The sequence below is a fragment of the Medicago truncatula genome, chromosome 5 (genome assembly GCF_003473485.1).
Source record: "Medicago truncatula cultivar Jemalong A17 chromosome 5, MtrunA17r5.0-ANR, whole genome shotgun sequence".
NCBI classification, from domain to species: domain Eukaryota; kingdom Viridiplantae; phylum Streptophyta; class Magnoliopsida; order Fabales; family Fabaceae; genus Medicago; species Medicago truncatula.
The window spans coordinates 39,310,524-39,326,851 of NC_053046.1; the positions used below are offsets into that span (position 1 = coordinate 39,310,524).

A 16,328-nucleotide genomic window follows, 5' to 3' on the forward strand; every position below is an offset into this window, starting at 1 on the left:
CCCTTCAACAAACTAAAGTGGTTAGGACTAGTTAGTGGAATAGAAAGGACCCCACAATTCCTTGGACTTATTGACATCACTTCCTCCCACTCCTCATGCAAAACGAAATCAAAACGGTGATTCCCTAAATCCACGCGTGTCCTTTCCACCGTTGATTAAATCACATCCATCCATCATAATCAATCGCATGATATCACACGAACAGTACAGTTTCCACCGTAGAGACGCAGTAAAACGACTCAGTCCAGTGTGATGATGATATCACACACACTCTCACACATTTCACACTACACGCACGCTTTAAATAGTGAAAATAGAGTGACGGGTGAAAAAGTGTTCTATTCTCTAATTTTATTCATTTCACAGCACAAAACACACTTCACTCTTTTTTCTCATTTCTCTCTCAAACCTTCTTCAAGGTTAGTTAGGGTTTCTTCGTTAACGTCATTTTTTCTTCTTCGTTTCGCTTCGATTTTTCTTACCGATTGTTTTCTCTTACTATGATCGAAGCTAGTTTTCGTTTTCCAATTTTTTTTTCTTTCCATTTTTAGTTATTTTTTTCTTATGCTTCTCTGTTTTTAGGGTTCTGTTGATGTTTTGGTGTTGATTTTTGGATTTTTTTGTAATGTAGTGATTTTGACTTAGTTTTAGGTTTTTTGATTTTTTCTCTACTTTTGCATGTGGATTTTTTTTTCTTTCTGTTGGAGTTTTTTTTGTTGTTGTGTTGTTTTGGTGCTTTGAAACTGAGTATTACTTCATAACGTAAAGCTTAATTTGTTTGAATTTTGGTTATGATTTTGAACTTCATTTTTTCAACTCATAAGCCCTAGTTTATAGCCCTAAATCTGGAAGATATTTTGGTTATGAATTTGGTTAAGATTTTGAACTTTGTTTTTTCAACTCATAAACCCTAATTTATAGCCCTAAATCTGGAAAATATTTTTCTGTGTTTATGTTAAATCTGGAAGATACTCACGCACGCTTTGTTTTTTTTAGTTTTTAGTTTTAGTTTTAGGGTTCTGTTGGTTTGAAACTGAGCATTATTATAAAATGTGAAGCTTATTTGCTTGAAATTTGGTGTGATTTTGTGTTTTTACACTTTCTGTTTCATGACATCTGATTTAACCCTAATTTTTCAAGAATGTTTTTGTTTATTTTTGTGTTTGTGGTGAATAATGTGTTATGTTGAACGATTTTTATGTGTTTGTGCTTATGAACCCTGTTTTTTTTTTTTGTATGTTGTTAGCCATGTGTTATGTTGAATGATTCTTCTGCATCTGTGTACCTATTTACCCAGATTTAGTAGAATGATTCTTTCAGAGGAGTTTTTCTGTTTCTAAGTTGATTCTTCAGGCTTTTGGGGTTTAGGGTTTCATGCTTAGTCTTTTGGGGTTCAGGGTTTCATGCTTAGGCTTCTGTGGTTTTGAGTTTCATGCTCTTATGTTTTGCATTTAGCATCCATTATCTTCTTTTTCAGTTATTTTTTCTAATGGTTATGTGCTCTGTTCAGGAAATGGGTTCACAGGAGAACGAAGAATGTTTACCCCCGCCACCTCCCATTGTCCCAGCAGACATTGAACCAATCAAGATTGAGCCGCAGATAGTTAAGAAAAAACTTCCCACCAAGGTTCCAATGGCAAGACGTGGACTTGGGTCTAAGGGAGCTAAACTGCCTCTGCTTACTAATCACTTTAAAGTGAATGTTACCAACACTGATGGTTATTTCTTTCAGTACAGTGTAAGTATTGTATGATACGGTTGATTTGTTGATTTTTTTTTTGTGATGTTTATTGTTCTGTTTTGATAATTGGTTGGCTCATACTTTGTATTTGTTTAGGTTGCTCTTTTTTATGAAGATGGACGCCCTGTTGAAGGAAAGGGTGCTGGTAGGAAGATACTTGATAGAGTTCAAGAAACTTATGGTTCCGAGCTTAACGGGAAAGACCTTGCTTATGATGGGGAGAAGACTCTGTTTACTATTGGCTCACTTGCTCAGAACAAGCTTGAATTTACTGTTGTTCTTGAAGATGTAACTTCAAACAGGTTGAAATGTGTGGATATGTTTTTGAAATTTGTGTTTCATTGTTTTTTATGTTTCTTATATTTAACTTGACCTTTTTCAGGAACAACGGTAATGCTAGCCCTGATGGACACGGAAGTCCAAATGATACTGATAGGAAGAGGTTGAAAAAATCACACCGATCAAAGACCTACAAAGTTGAAATCAGCTTTGCCTCAAAGATCCCTCTGCAGGCCATCGCCAATGCCTTAAAAGGGCATGAAACTGAGAATTATCAAGAAGCGATTAGGGTTCTTGACATTATCTTGAGGCAACATGCTGCCAAACAGTACGCGCTTTCCATTGTTATAAATGTATTTTTTTAATTTAATATAAAATAACAAGGGCACTAATATCTTTGTAATAATCTACTGTAGGGGCTGTCTGCTTGTCCGCCAAAACTTTTTCCACAATGATCCGAAAAATTTCACAGATGTAGGAGGTGGTGTTCTTGGATGCAGAGGGCTGCATTCTAGCTTCAGGACCACACAAAGTGGGCTGTCTTTGAATATAGGTATATTTTGTTGCCTTTGCTGTCTGTATTCTAATGTGATTAATTTGTCACTATTGCTTATTTCATTCAATTTGTTTAGACGTGTCAACAACCATGATTGTCCATCCTGGGCCTGTGGTTGATTTCTTGATTGCAAACCAGAATGTGAGAGATCCTTTCAGTCTTGACTGGAATAAGGTAACCAAATTTTCTGAAGACTTGTTTGTTTTCTAATTGTTTCTGAACCATTTGTTATGCTCAATTGCTCTTCAAGTATTCTAAGACCTAGACCTGATCCCTTGTATATTTTATTTGTGTAGGCTAAAAGGACTCTAAAGAATTTGAGGATCACTACTAGCCCAACCAACCAAGAGTACAAAATTACTGGTTTAAGTGAAATGCCATGCAAGGACCAGCTGTAATTTTTCTATCCCATTTCTGTTGATGTGTATCCATTTTTAATGTTGGGAAATGCCATGCAAGTATTCTTCATGATGGATGTTGTTATTAATGAAAATGTTGGTATTGTAGGTTTACTCTGAAGAAGAGGGGTGCTGTTCCTGGAGAAGATGATACCGAGGAGATCACTGTTTATGATTATTTTGTCAACCGCAGAAAAATTTCTCTACAGTACTCAGCTGATCTGCCATGTATTAATGTGGGAAAGCCAAAGCGACCTACATTTGTCCCAGTTGAGGTAGATTAGTTGCTTTATATTAATTTAGTACTAACCTAATAATGTGTATTGGTTAGTAATTTACTGGAATCTCACCTAGTTTCTCAAGCACTCAGCTATTATGTATTATTTAGGTAGTAGAGATTTATAAATAGCTCAAAGCTTTACTGTTAAGATTAACAATCCATTTTCTAAAAGAATTGAAGGGTGAATTCACAAACTAACGTTTCTATTTAATGTAGATAAGGTGCTTGGCAATTCATTTTCTATGGAACCAATGAATGAATTAACAAACTTTCAGTTTTCTTTTCTTTCTGAAATTCTCATGACGTGCAGATTGATTTTTACTGTTTGATAATAATTTTTAACATTTATGTGTTTTACTTAGCTTTGCTCATTGGTATCCCTTCAACGATATACCAAAGCCCTGTCCACACTCCAGAGATCCTCCCTTGTGGAAAAGTCTAGGCAGAAGCCTCAAGAGCGGATGAGGGTCTTGACGGATGTAAGTCTCTTTGATTTATATTGAGTAATGAAATGTCATATGATTGTCACTTCGCTGAATATTATTTTCTGATTTACAGGCCTTAAAAACAAGTGACTATGGCTCTGAACCCATGCTACGTAACTGTGGAATTTCAATAACATCTGGGTTCACACAAGTTGATGGGAGGGTTTTGCAGGCTCCAAGGGTATTGTGCTTTTATTATTGTATTTTGGACATTCCTTAATTTTGTTTCCTGATTGTTCACCATTCCCCCTTTATTGAGAAGATGTTAGTGTCTTTTATTGAGTTATTTTCAGCAATTGAATAATAAAACACAATCTTTTTGACTACTTAACATCACTTTAAAATTTTATTTGTGTTTAATCTCTTTTTCTTTTTTCTTTTTTTTTTCTTTTGAGGGATTGTGTTTAGCCTCTCGATAATTGAAAAAGAAAAAGTCTGTTTTTTCTTTTTCAAGAAAATTTTCTGTTCCTAGTTTGATAGTTATGGTAAGCTCACATGGCAGTGCCCATTGCTTTTCACCATTATTTGGTGAAATTTATGTACCCAGCAAAACATTAAACTGTCATGATTCGCTTCAATTTTGCTCAATATCAGTCTGCTGAATGTGCTCCTTGGGTTGATTCTGTCGGTTTGAAAATGTGTAGCAATTAATTGTTTTCTCTGTAGTATGACCATCTGTAAGCTGAATGCATGTTCTTTAGTGAGCTGATGTTTTGCTTTCAGTCTAATTATATTACAATTAGTTGCAAAATACTCGCTACTGATGGCATCTGACATGTAATTTTTATTTTGACTTACAGTTGAAGTTTGGGAATGGCGAAGACTTCAATCCCAGGAATGGTAGATGGAACTTCAACAACAAGGTATTTGTGTCAAATCTGAGCTATATTTTTAATTTTCTGTTATTTGTCATCTATAATATTTATTTTCTCATGTTTTAATTACTGTTCCAGAAAATTGTGCAACCTGTTAAAATAGAGAAATGGGCTGTGGTGAACTTTTCTGCGCGTTGTGATGTGCGAGGACTTGTGAGGGATCTGATAAAATGTGGAGGAATGAAAGGAATTGTAAGTTCTTTTACATCTTATTTACTGACAAGCATAAAATTGTGAATTGCTGTTTCACATTCTGTTTTTTTTTGCTTTTTGCAGCATGTTGAACAGCCTTTTGATTGCTTTGAAGAAAATGGCCAGTTTAGGCGTGCACCACCTCTGGTCCGTGTTGAAAAAATGTTTGAACATGTTCAGTCCAAACTACCTGGTGCTCCCAAGTTTCTTCTTTGTCTCCTTTCTGAGAGAAAGAACTCTGATCTTTATGGTTCGTTCCTTGATATATTTCCATGCTATATACTTTTTTGTAATCCATTTGATTGATTTCCTTGATGAAAATTTATTTGAAATGTGAAGGTCCATGGAAGAAAAAGAATCTTGCAGAGTTTGGAATTGTTACTCAGTGTATAGCTCCTACCAGGGTGAACGACCAGTATCTGACCAATGTTTTGCTGAAGATCAATGCAAAGGTATTTTCGGTCTTCCTTTGGTTTCTTTTATGTTATTATTGTCTTGCAATTTGTCACCAGCCTTTTGTACTACAATTGAAGGATTTTATTCTTTTGTAGCTTGGTGGCATGAATTCTCTTTTAGGCGTTGAACACTCTCCATCCATTCCCATTGTGTCAAAAGCTCCTACTCTAATTTTGGGCATGGATGTTTCTCATGGTTCACCTGGGCAAACTGAAATTCCCTCAATTGCTGCGGTAATAATAGTTTTTATTGTTTGTGCTATCAAGGTTGTATTTAATGGTTTCGGTCTAAATTTACAGTTATCTAAATGTTTTATTTTTTATTTTTTTATGTGAATGCTTAAATATTATAGGTCGTAAGCTCAAGGCAATGGCCCTTGATATCTAAATATAGGGCATGCGTCCGTACTCAGGGTGCTAAGGTTGAAATGATTGACAATCTGTTCAAGCCAGTGTCAGATACGGAGGATGAAGGAATAATAAGGTTGATTATTTTTGATTCCTTTCCTTGAAAAATTATTTTCCATATCTATTTGCTCCGTATCTGTATTCAAAGATATTGGAGCATTAATGAAATTGTAATTTTTTCAACTTACTCCTTTTAAAGAAAAAGATACATTTTTATTTTGTTGTATAACATATGTATAATCTTGCGGATTCTGCGTGTTCATAAACATCATTGACCCTATACTGTTTCAAAGTTTGCTAAATGAACTACAACAGTTCTCACTTGATGGCTTATTTATTTTTGGAGTTGGTTTTATGATATGCAGGGAGCTTTTGATTGATTTTTATAATAGTTCTGGGAACAGAAAACCAGACAATATCATAATTTTCAGGTAATCTTTCGTTTCCATTTTTTTACCATTCGTTTTCTTCAACTTATTACAACAATATTTATGATACAATTTTAGTCTGTATTTCTAGTAGTATGCTTTATTTTATTTGATAGTTTTTTGCGACCCTTTTGTTGTGCTCTACTGAACTTTATTCCCTTTTGCTGATTGATGTAGGGATGGTGTCAGCGAGTCTCAGTTCAACCAAGTTTTGAACATTGAACTGAGCCAAATCATTGAGGTTGTCAAAGTGATCAATTCCTTTAAATATATGATTGCTTTCTTGTTGGGATTAATCTTATTCTTTTAAATTCCAGGCCTGCAAATTTCTTGATGAAAAGTGGAACCCCAAATTTCTGGTTATTGTTGCCCAGAAGAATCATCACACAAAGTTCTTCCAGCCTGGATCTCCGGATAATGTGCCTCCTGGTGAGATGCTGCCTTGGAACTTTGAGCTAGTCCATTATTTTATAAATAATGTTGGTTTCATGCCTATCTAACCATATATTTTTTTTGGTTTTGCAGGTACTGTTGTGGACAACAAAATCTGTCATCCCCGGAATTATGATTTCTACATGTGTGCTCATGCTGGAATGATTGTGAGTATCTTCTACTCTTTTTCTATGATGTTTATTTGAGTTAGATTGTCCTGTATACTGATTTTTTTCATGTTAGTTATGACGATTTTTACATTGAAGAGAATTTTCAATCTTTGTTAACCATTGATTTTCATTTGTAATCCTTTTTGCATGCAATTATCATGGATTTCTTTAGTAAAACCATGATACTTATTTTAGTTGTGAAAATCTGTTCTCAGGGTACCAGTAGGCCAACTCATTATCATGTCCTTTTGGATGAGATTGGCTTTTCTCCAGATGATCTTCAAGAGCTTGTGCACTCTCTCTCCTATGTGTAAGTTTACATTCTAATTTGATTTGGTTTGAATTATGCATCCTTGCATTCTGATGCTCAATGAAATCTATTGAAGTATATCTTACAATTTTTTTGTTTCTTGACAACAGTTATCAGCGGAGCACTACTGCCATCTCTGTTGGTAAGTTCTATCAGAGTTTACTTGTTATTTGTTTTGTGTATATTTTGAATAATAGGTTCTAATTAGTAAACACATATATGCAGTTGCTCCAATCTGCTATGCCCATTTGGCTGCTTCTCAAGTGGGACAGTTCATGAAGTTTGAAGACAAGTCTGAAACTTCATCTAGCCATGGTGGTAGCGGTCGTGATATCAATGCCTCTCCCATCCCACAGTTGCCCAAATTGATGGATAGTGTCTGCAACTCTATGTTCTTTGTTTGAGTTATGGAGTAATGATCCAAACTTGTTATTTACTTTGCACAATCAAACTTATGTAGTTTTAGTGATGAAACTGTTGATGTCTGGTGGATGACCTTTGCTGCAAGGTCGGGTCTTTGAATACTTTTTGTTGTTGACACATGTCTTCAGACATGCACGTGTCACGTTTTTTGTTGAGCTATTTTGGATGAATGTTAATATTTGTGGTTTGCTGAAAGATCCTTAGTTTGAGAATACTTGTTGTCACGTGCCTTCCCACGTGTCACTTTTTTTTATCTGCTATTTTGGATATGAATGTGAATATTTATTTATGTTTTGCTAGATCTTTCTCTAAGCTATTCTTCATCTTATTTATTTTTTGATTACACGAAATTTAGAATAATGGAAGTTTGCCTGCGAGTTTATAGATGTAGGTTTCAAATGGTTTAGTTGTACGCTACACTAAACCATTCGAAACTTTTGTACTTTCTATTGAGCGACTTTGAGTACCGTCAGTCTCGGTTAAGTAAATTTACATGAGCCTTAGATTTCTTAAATCAAAGAATGTCAGTTGATTTATTCCTTGGACCAAATATATTATTAAGAAGCTACAAATATATTAATCAGAAGCTCCAAGTTAAAATACAACCCTAAAAATGGTGTAACATTACAACTTTTGAGAGTTTTGCTTGGCTGCCCAGAGCCTTATATACCCTATTCTCTAGTTAGTAGTAGCTTCACTATCAAAACTGATTCCTATTAGGATATAGAGCTTGGCCCCACCTCTAGTACCATCAGTGTTCGGTGGCCCGTCCTCCCCACTACACATAACAAGCTAACAACCATATCATATAATTAATAAAATCAAAAATAAAAATTGATAGAAAATTGAGATAGACTACCCGTTAGCAATTAATACTCAACATCATACTGTAACTTCAGTGAAGGAATATAAACAGCACCAGCTGCAAAAAATGAAAAACTGCAGAATTGAAAAACATGATCACAACACAGTTTAGTCCAACAACCGCAGAATTTCGGTCAACTTGCAGAGTTTCTTAGGCTTTGTTTGGGAGTTTGGAGGGGAAGGGAGGGGAGAGCTTTGGGGGGTTGGAAATATATAGAAAAATGGACAAAATATTCACATTTAAAAAAAAAACAGTTTTTTAGAAATGATAAACTAATAATTATGATTAATATACTTTTAATAATATTATAACAGTGTAGATTAAATTTGAAAAATTCATATAAACCCTCCATAACCCCCCAATACAATTTTTGAGTTCCCCCAAATGAGGGAGATTTTTGATTAAGAGTAAAAAATTAACCTCCAAAGTCTTTCCCTCTCAATGTCTTCTATTTGTTCCACTTACTCATTCCTTTTTTTCAAAACCCTCCCATCCCCTCCAAACTCCCAAAGAAAGCCTTAATCAACACAGGCATGAAGCTCTTGTCATGGAACAAAGACCTGAGTGTGATGAAGAAAGAATGAAGACGAACAAAGATTATTGTGTGATGAATGATGAAACAAAATATTCAACCATAAGCTTGTTCAAAAAAATAAAAATTCAACAATAAATCCCAATCTTCCTTCTTTTCATTTCACATTATGGCGAAGAGATGAAGCAAAGGGAATGTAGAAGATGATGCAACGATGGTGTGGTGAAGTGATGAAGCAGAATAACTATGTTAATTAATACCAAAGTTGTGCTAATGATACTCATGACTATGCAATGCAACTATTATTAAGAAAACTAAACGTTTTGTAACCACTGCAAGAAAAGTAAACATTTGAAGAGGCAAATGTGATATTATTATTGTGTCTTATTTATACTAAAGGAGTTGGTTTCGGTTCAGCTTCAACTTCTTTGTTAAGTTACCGTTTTGCAATTGAAGGTTAGCCACCAATCATATTCATCATGATATCACACTTACTATAAATAGAATCATGCTATCTTTCTCTTTAACCAAACACTTTACCCTCTTCATTATCTTTGGTTACTTCACACTGTTTTTCTTTTCAGTAAGAACAAAGCACAAGTTTGGTTAGTTCAAACTCTATTTCTCTTCGTCTTCCTAGCTCTTTTTCCTTAATTTTATTTTAATTTTTATTTTGTGTGATGATGCTTCTTTGTTTTCTGTTTTATTTTGTAATGTGGTAACTGGTAATGTTCATGTAGTTTTTATCTTAACTTTGCATGTTTTTATTTTGTAATGTGGTAAACACAAGGTTTTCAGTTGTTTTCTTAACTATACATGTGTTTTTTTTTTGTTTGATCGTTTGTATTTTTTCAGCATTTTCTTGCTGTGTTTTTTTTGGTCCTAAACTGAGTTTTATTTCACAATGTGAACCTTATTTGCTTTAATTTGTGCTTTAATTACTCTTTACGTCTCCCATAAGCTCTGATTTAGCCCTATGTTTTCGAAAATATTCTCGTATGTTTTCGTTTGTGTGATGAATCTTGTGTTATGTTGAATGGTTTTTTTAGCGTTATTCTTTGACTTTAGGATTTTCACATCACTGCTTCATGCTTTTGGGGTTTTGCACTTACTATTTGTTTTATGCTTTTGAGTTTTTGTGTGTGCTGATTTAATGATCAATTTAGTATATACCTAATAGACTAATACTTATTACTTGTGATATTTATTCAGAATATGAGTTCACAAGAGAACAAAGAATGTTTGCCCCCACCACCTCCCATTGTTCCACCCAATGTTAAACCAATAAAGATAGAACAGGAGCATTTAAAGAAGAAGCTTCCTACTAAGGCTCCAATGGCTAGGCGTGGCCTAGGGACGAAGGGAGCTAAACTGCCTTTGTTAACAAATCACTTTGAAGTGAATGTTGCTAACACAAATAGGGTTTTCTTTCAGTACAGTGTATGTTTTGTATTTTATGATTCAGTTGTTTTCTTGCGAACATTTGTGTTAATTTTTTTGTTTGTTGGCTCGTACTATGTATTTGTGCAGGTTGCTTTGTTTTATGAAGACGGACGTCCTGTTGAAGGGAAAGGCGCCGGGAGGAAGATAATTGACAAAGTTCAAGAAACATATGATTCCGAGCTTAATGGAAAAGACCTTGCTTATGACGGGGAGACCCTGTTCACAATCGGCTCTCTAGCTCAGAAAAAGCTCGAGTTCATTGTTGTTGTTGAAGATGTCGCTTCAAACAGGTTGAAATGTGTGGATGTTGGTTTTTGAAATTGGTGTTGTACATGGTTTTTTAATGTTTCTGATATTTAACCTTGCTTATAGGAACAATGCGAACACCAGCCCTGATAAGAAGAGGATAAGAAAATCATACCGTTCGAAGACTTATAAAGTTGAAATCAACTTTGCTAAGGAAATTCCTCTGCAGGCCATTGCCAATGCCTTAAAGGGGCATGAAGCTGAGAATTATCAAGAAGCCATTAGGGTTCTTGATATTATCTTGAGACAACATTCTGCCAAACAGTGCGTGCTTGCATAACTAAATGCATTTTTTCATGTAATATAGAATAACAACAGTAATAATATCTTGGTATTATCTATTGCAGGGGCTGTCTGCTTGTGCGCCAAAATTTCTTTCACAACGACCCAAATAATTTGAATGATGTTGGAGGTGGTGTACTTAGTTGCAAAGGGCTGCATTCCAGCTTTAGAACCACACAAAGTGGATTGTCTCTGAACATAGGTTTGATCTTGATGCCTTTGTTGTATATATATTCTCATCTGAATAATAATTTGTCACATTTCTTTAGTTCTTTCAATTTGTTTAGATGTGTCGACAACCATGATTGTACGTCCTGGGCCTGTGGTTGACTTCCTAATTGAAAATCAAAATGTGAGAGATCCTTTCAGTCTTGACTGGAATAAGGTAACCAGATTTTCCGATGACTTGCTTGTGTTGCTAATTGTTCCTTAACCATTTGTTATGCACGATTGTTCTTAATCTAAATCAAGGCCTGATCCCTTTGTATATTTTACTGTGTAGGCTAAAAGGACCCTCAAGAATTTGAGGATCACAGCTAAACCATCTAACCAAGAGTACAAGATAACCGGGCTGAGTGAATTGTCGTGCAAAGACCAGCTGTAATTTTTATATCCCATTTTGTGTTGATACCTGTTGATGCGATCCATTTATAGCTTCCATAATAACATGATGAATGTTGTTATAATGAAGATGCGGGTATTGTAGGTTTACCATGAAGAAGAGAGGTGCTGTGGCTGGAGAGGATGATACAGAAGAGATCACGGTTTATGATTATTTCGTTCATCGGCGAAAAATTGATCTACAGTACTCTGCTGGTCTTCCATGTATTAATGTTGGGAAGCCAAAACGACCTACTTATATCCCAATTGAGGTAGATTAGCTGCTTTATTTTAGTTTAGTACTAACTTCAGAATGTGTATTTGCTTAATGTTTTTCCAATCTCACCTAGTCTCTCATGCACTCTAGAGATATATAAATAGCTCACAGCTATATTGTTAAGCTTTACAATTCATCATCTCTAAGAGCTAATAAATGAAGTCACAAACTTATGTTCCTATTGATTTGTTTTACTTAGCTTTGCTCATTGATATCCCTGCAACGATACACCAAAGCCCTCTCCACATCTCAACGATCCTCCCTTGTGGAAAAGTCGAGGCAGAAGCCTGTAGAACGGATGAGGGTCTTGTCTAATGTGAGTCTCTTTTATAAACATAATGAATTGTCGTCTGAATGTCACTTCACTGAATTATTTTTGCTGATTTACAGGCGTTGAAAGCAAGCAACTATGGCTCTGAACCAATGCTACGTAACTGTGGCATTTCAATAACATCCGAGTTCACCCAAGTTGATGGGAGGGTTTTGCAGGCTCCACGGGTATTGTTACTTTATCACCGTTTTCAAGAAAAAGCCACAATAAAGCTCTTATTATGCCAAGCAATTGAATAAGCACCATTTTTTTAAATGCTCAACATTATTTTTAAAATTTACATGTGTTCCCTTAACTTCTCTTGATGATTGAGAAAGAGACATTTTCCAAATTACTTTTTAAAATTTACATGTAACCTCACATGGAAGTGCTGTGGTCAATGCTTTTCACCACTACCTCTTTTATTATTTTGTTAATTTAATGTTGTCCAACGAAGCATTATACTGTTAGGATTCACTCAAATTTTATTCAATATCAGTGTGCTGAATGTGCTGCTAGGATTGCTTTTTGTTCTACATATATTGTTGTGCATGCTCTTTTGTGAGCTGATGTTTTACTTTCTTACTGATGATAGTTCACTTAATTGTAAATTATTTGCTATACTTTCTGACATGTAACTACCTTTATTGAGTTATACAGTTGAAGTTTGGGAATGAAGATTTCAATCCCAGGAATGGGAGGTGGAACTTCAATAATAAGGTACTCATGTCAAATCTGAGCAATACTTTTATTATATTTTGTTGATGGTTTTCATCAAAAACATTTTTTTCCTTCTAATGATTTAATATTGTTTCCAGAAATTTGTAGAACCTGTTAGCTTAGGAAATTGGTCTGTGGTGAACTTTTCTGCTCGCTGTGATGTGCGAGGACTTGTGAGGGATCTAATAAAATGTGGAGGAATGAAAGGAATTGTAAGTTCTGTTACAGCATATCTTCAGACACGTAGAAAAAGGGACTAACTTTATTATTTCTCGTTTGCTTTTGGCAGCTTGTCGAACAACCTAAAGATGTAATTGAAGAAAATCGTCAGTTTAAAGGAGAACCACCTGTGTTTAGAGTTGAGAAGATGTTCGCGGATGTGTTAAAACTCTCGAAGCGTCCTAGCTTTCTGCTTTGTCTGCTTCCTGAGAGGAAGAACTCTGATCTTTATGGTTAATTCCTTGACTTATTTCCATGTTCTATTTACCTTTTTTTAATGCATTTGTTCATCTTATTAATAAAGTTAATTGGAAATTTACATGTTAAGGTCCATGGAAGAAGAAGAATCTTGCGGAGTTTGGAATTGTTACCCAGTGCATAGCTCCTACCAGGGTGAACGACCAGTATCTGACCAATGTTTTGCTGAAGATCAATGCAAAGGTATATTAATTCTTCCGTTTGTTTCTTTTAATGTTGTTATCATCTTTTTTGCACTTTGTCATCATTCATTTCCTTTGTACTCATTGAAGGTTTTTTCTTTTCTTTTGTAGCTTGGTGGGATGAATTCTTGGTTAGGCGTTGAACACTCTCGATCCATCCCTATTGTGTCGAAAGTTCCTACTCTCATTTTGGGCATGGATGTTTCTCATGGTTCACCTGGGCAACCTGACATTCCTTCAATTGCTGCGGTAATAAAAGTTCTTACTGTGTGTGCTTTTGAAAATATGTCTCAAGGTGGTATTTTATGGGTACACAGTACACTGTTATCTAAATGTTTTTTATTTTTCCCATGTAAATGCCTAAATATGTAGGTCGTAAGCTCGAGGAAATGGCCCCTGATATCTAAATACAGGGCATGTGTCCGAACTCAGGGTTCGAAGGTTGAGATGATTGACAATCTGTTCAAGCCAGTGTCTGATAAGGAAGATGAAGGAATTATAAGGTTTAATTGTATTTTCAAGTTTTTCCTTGAAATTAATTCAGGATGACTAATTGCTCCCTGATATCTAATATTTAGGAATCAGGATGACTAATTAATTCAGGAATCCTAATTTTCTCAACAACTGATTTCTCATGAATATTTTATTCTTGTATATCACACTCCTCCTCTCATGAATTCTGCATGATCATCTTAATATCATTGAACTATCCTGAAGCAGTGTTTTGGGAATTGGTGTTATGATATGCAGGGAACTTTTGCTTGATTTCTTTCATAGTTCTGAAGAGAGACGACCAGAGAATATAATCATTTTCAGGTTTACTTTCCTAATTTTCTACCATCATTTTCTTCTACTTGCTAGTTGCAATTATTTTTATGATACTTTTTTGTTTTCATACCAATATAATTGATGTTATTGTAATTGGTTTATTGCTACTAGTGTGCTTATAATTAATATAATGTTGTTGTAGGGATGGTGTTAGTGAGTCTCAGTTCAACGAAGTGTTGAACGTTGAACTCAGCCAAATCATCGAGGTTCTTAAATTGAACAAATTTGCATTAAATATATATTGTTTTATTTTTTTGGGTTTAATCTAAATCTTTCAAGTTTTAGGCTTGTAAATTTCTTGATGAAAATTGGAACCCCAAGTTTATGGTGATTGTTGCCCAGAAGAATCATCACACAAAATTCTTCCAACCTCGATCTCCAGACAATGTGCCACCTGGTAATCAGCTTGTTCTGAAGTTTGTCATAGTTCCATTATTTTATATAAAGTTGGTTTCATGTCTAGCCAACCTCTTTTTGGTATTGCAGGAACTGTTGTGGACAGCAAAATTTGCCATCCTAGGAATTATGATTTTTATATGTGTGCTCATGCTGGAATGATTGTGAGTATCTTCTACTCTTTTTCTGATGATGTTCATTTCAGCTGAGCTTGCTTTTTGAAGTTGCATCGCTAATTTTCTCTGATCAAATGTGTATATATACATTTAGGTGCCTCTACTATCAAGCTGATATGAGTTCAATATACGTATTTTCATTGGGAAATATATAATTAAAACTACACAAACTCTTGTTTACGGGTTTTTTCTTTGCCGTATATCATGTAATTTGGGGAAGGTTAATATATGACACGGAGTTCATTTTTCATTTCTTGTTCATTAGTACGATAGTGTTTCTCAGTTAAATTCGATTTATATCGCATGTTTGTGATTTTGTGTTATGTCTGCTCATTACTCCAATCCTTTTTTCGGCCTGATTTACATGGTTATAATTTATGATTGTTACCTTGAAGACTTCAAATTATCTTTGTCAACCATTATGATAATAATCCGTAATCCTTTTTGCTTGCATTCTACCATGAAATTCAATAGCAAACCTTGTACTTATTTATCGAATCTGTTCTCAGGGTACAAGCAGACCAACACATTATCACGTTCTTTTGGATGAGATTGGTTTTTCTCCAGATGATTTACAGGAGCTTGTGCACTCTCTATCTTATGTGTAAGTTTACATTTGGATTTGATTGCTTTGGAATTTATGTTTCTAGCATTCTGATATTCAATTAATTTAGTATCTTATAAAAATATTTGTTGTATGACAACAGTTATCAGCGGAGCACCACTGCTATTTCTGTCGGTAAGTTCTATCAAGAATTATATTAATTTGTTCATATTTATATTTTGATTAATAGGTGCTAATTAGTAAAAACTTATATGCAGTTGCTCCAATCTGCTATGCACACTTGGCTGCATCTCAAGTTGGACAGTTCATGAAGTTTGAAGATAAGTCTGAAACTTCCTCGAGCCAAGGTGGTATCAATGCCTCCCTCATCCCACAGTTGCCAAACTTACATAAGAGAGTCTGCAATTCCATGTTTTTTGTCTGAGTTAAATGAAGTAATGATCCAAACTAGTTATTTTCTTGCACAATAAAACTTATTAGTGTTAGTGGTAAACTTTGTCGATGTTTGTTGGCTCCATTTGCTGAAAGGTCTTTGAGTACCTGTTGACATTTTGGATGAATGTTAGTATTTATGTTTTGCTGAAAGGTCCCAAGTACTTCCTGACATACGCCTTGTGATGTCTTACGTTTGATGAATGAATATGATTGTTTATTTATGTTTTGTTAGAGTATTACTTTTTCTTTTTTAGAGAAAGTAAAATGAATTAATTTCATCTGTGATCAAAATGATCAAGAAATAACGGTACATCATAGAAATCATGGGGACTAGTATAGGATAAGGAGGCTCTAGCAAGGCTACATGTGACCTTATTGACTTGTCTCCGAATGAAGACAACTTTGTAATCGGTGACACTATTCCTTCTAATTCACAAGAAGAATTGATGGCATTTACAACACAGTTACTATCACTTTCAATATACCTCACTCTGCGAGTCTG

General features: G+C 34.8%; 2 protein-coding genes across 3 annotated transcripts; both read left to right on the plus strand.

Annotated features, from left to right (window-relative positions):
- The first annotated feature begins 270 nt into the window (after positions 1-270).
- On the plus strand, positions 271-7,731 carry LOC11433384 (protein argonaute 4). Its single transcript, XM_024783906.2, has 23 exons — positions 271-419; positions 1,511-1,738; positions 1,838-2,043; positions 2,124-2,348; positions 2,437-2,573; positions 2,653-2,750; positions 2,873-2,970; positions 3,084-3,249; positions 3,617-3,733; positions 3,813-3,920; positions 4,540-4,602; positions 4,693-4,806; positions 4,891-5,056; positions 5,146-5,258; positions 5,358-5,495; positions 5,615-5,745; positions 6,035-6,100; positions 6,275-6,338; positions 6,415-6,526; positions 6,623-6,696; positions 6,915-7,009; positions 7,120-7,151; positions 7,235-7,731. Exons 2-23 carry the CDS (start codon positions 1,514-1,516, stop codon positions 7,411-7,413), a joined length of 2,727 nt encoding a protein of 908 aa, XP_024639674.1. The 5' UTR covers positions 271-419; positions 1,511-1,513; the 3' UTR covers positions 7,414-7,731.
- Positions 7,732-9,104: 1,373 nt separating this feature from the next.
- Positions 9,105-15,999, plus strand: LOC11433386 (protein argonaute 4). Of its 2 annotated transcripts, none has more exons than XM_039834092.1 (23): positions 9,105-9,285; positions 10,042-10,269; positions 10,360-10,562; positions 10,645-10,842; positions 10,926-11,062; positions 11,148-11,245; positions 11,363-11,460; positions 11,567-11,732; positions 11,937-12,053; positions 12,128-12,235; positions 12,708-12,767; positions 12,866-12,979; positions 13,057-13,219; positions 13,315-13,427; positions 13,538-13,675; positions 13,799-13,929; positions 14,177-14,242; positions 14,397-14,460; positions 14,540-14,651; positions 14,741-14,814; positions 15,336-15,430; positions 15,534-15,565; positions 15,649-15,999. In XM_039834092.1, the coding sequence occupies exons 2-23, from the start codon at positions 10,045-10,047 to the stop codon at positions 15,813-15,815; spliced, it is 2,679 nt and encodes an 892-aa protein (XP_039690026.1). In that variant the 5' UTR covers positions 9,105-9,285; positions 10,042-10,044; the 3' UTR covers positions 15,816-15,999. The 2 variants fall into 2 exon arrangements, with proteins under 2 accessions (XP_039690026.1, XP_003617098.2); XM_003617050.3 differs by lacking the exon at positions 9,105-9,285 and adding an exon at positions 9,329-9,434.
- The last annotated feature ends 329 nt before the right edge of the window (positions 16,000-16,328 follow it).

Coding starts and splice junctions, on each gene's coding strand:
- LOC11433384 (XM_024783906.2), top strand. CDS start 1,514: ATGGGTTCACAGGAGAACGAAGAATGTTTACCCCCGCCACCTCCCATT. Junction 4,603..4,692: donor GATGGAACTTCAACAACAAG/GTATTTGTGTCA, acceptor TTACTGTTCCAG/AAAATTGTGCAACCTGTTAA. Junction 6,527..6,622: donor TCCGGATAATGTGCCTCCTG/GTGAGATGCTGC, acceptor TTGGTTTTGCAG/GTACTGTTGTGGACAACAAA.
- LOC11433386 (XM_039834092.1), top strand. CDS start 10,045: ATGAGTTCACAAGAGAACAAAGAATGTTTGCCCCCACCACCTCCCATT. Junction 11,461..11,566: donor TTGTCGTGCAAAGACCAGCT/GTAATTTTTATA, acceptor CGGGTATTGTAG/GTTTACCATGAAGAAGAGAG. Junction 12,980..13,056: donor GTGGAGGAATGAAAGGAATT/GTAAGTTCTGTT, acceptor TGCTTTTGGCAG/CTTGTCGAACAACCTAAAGA.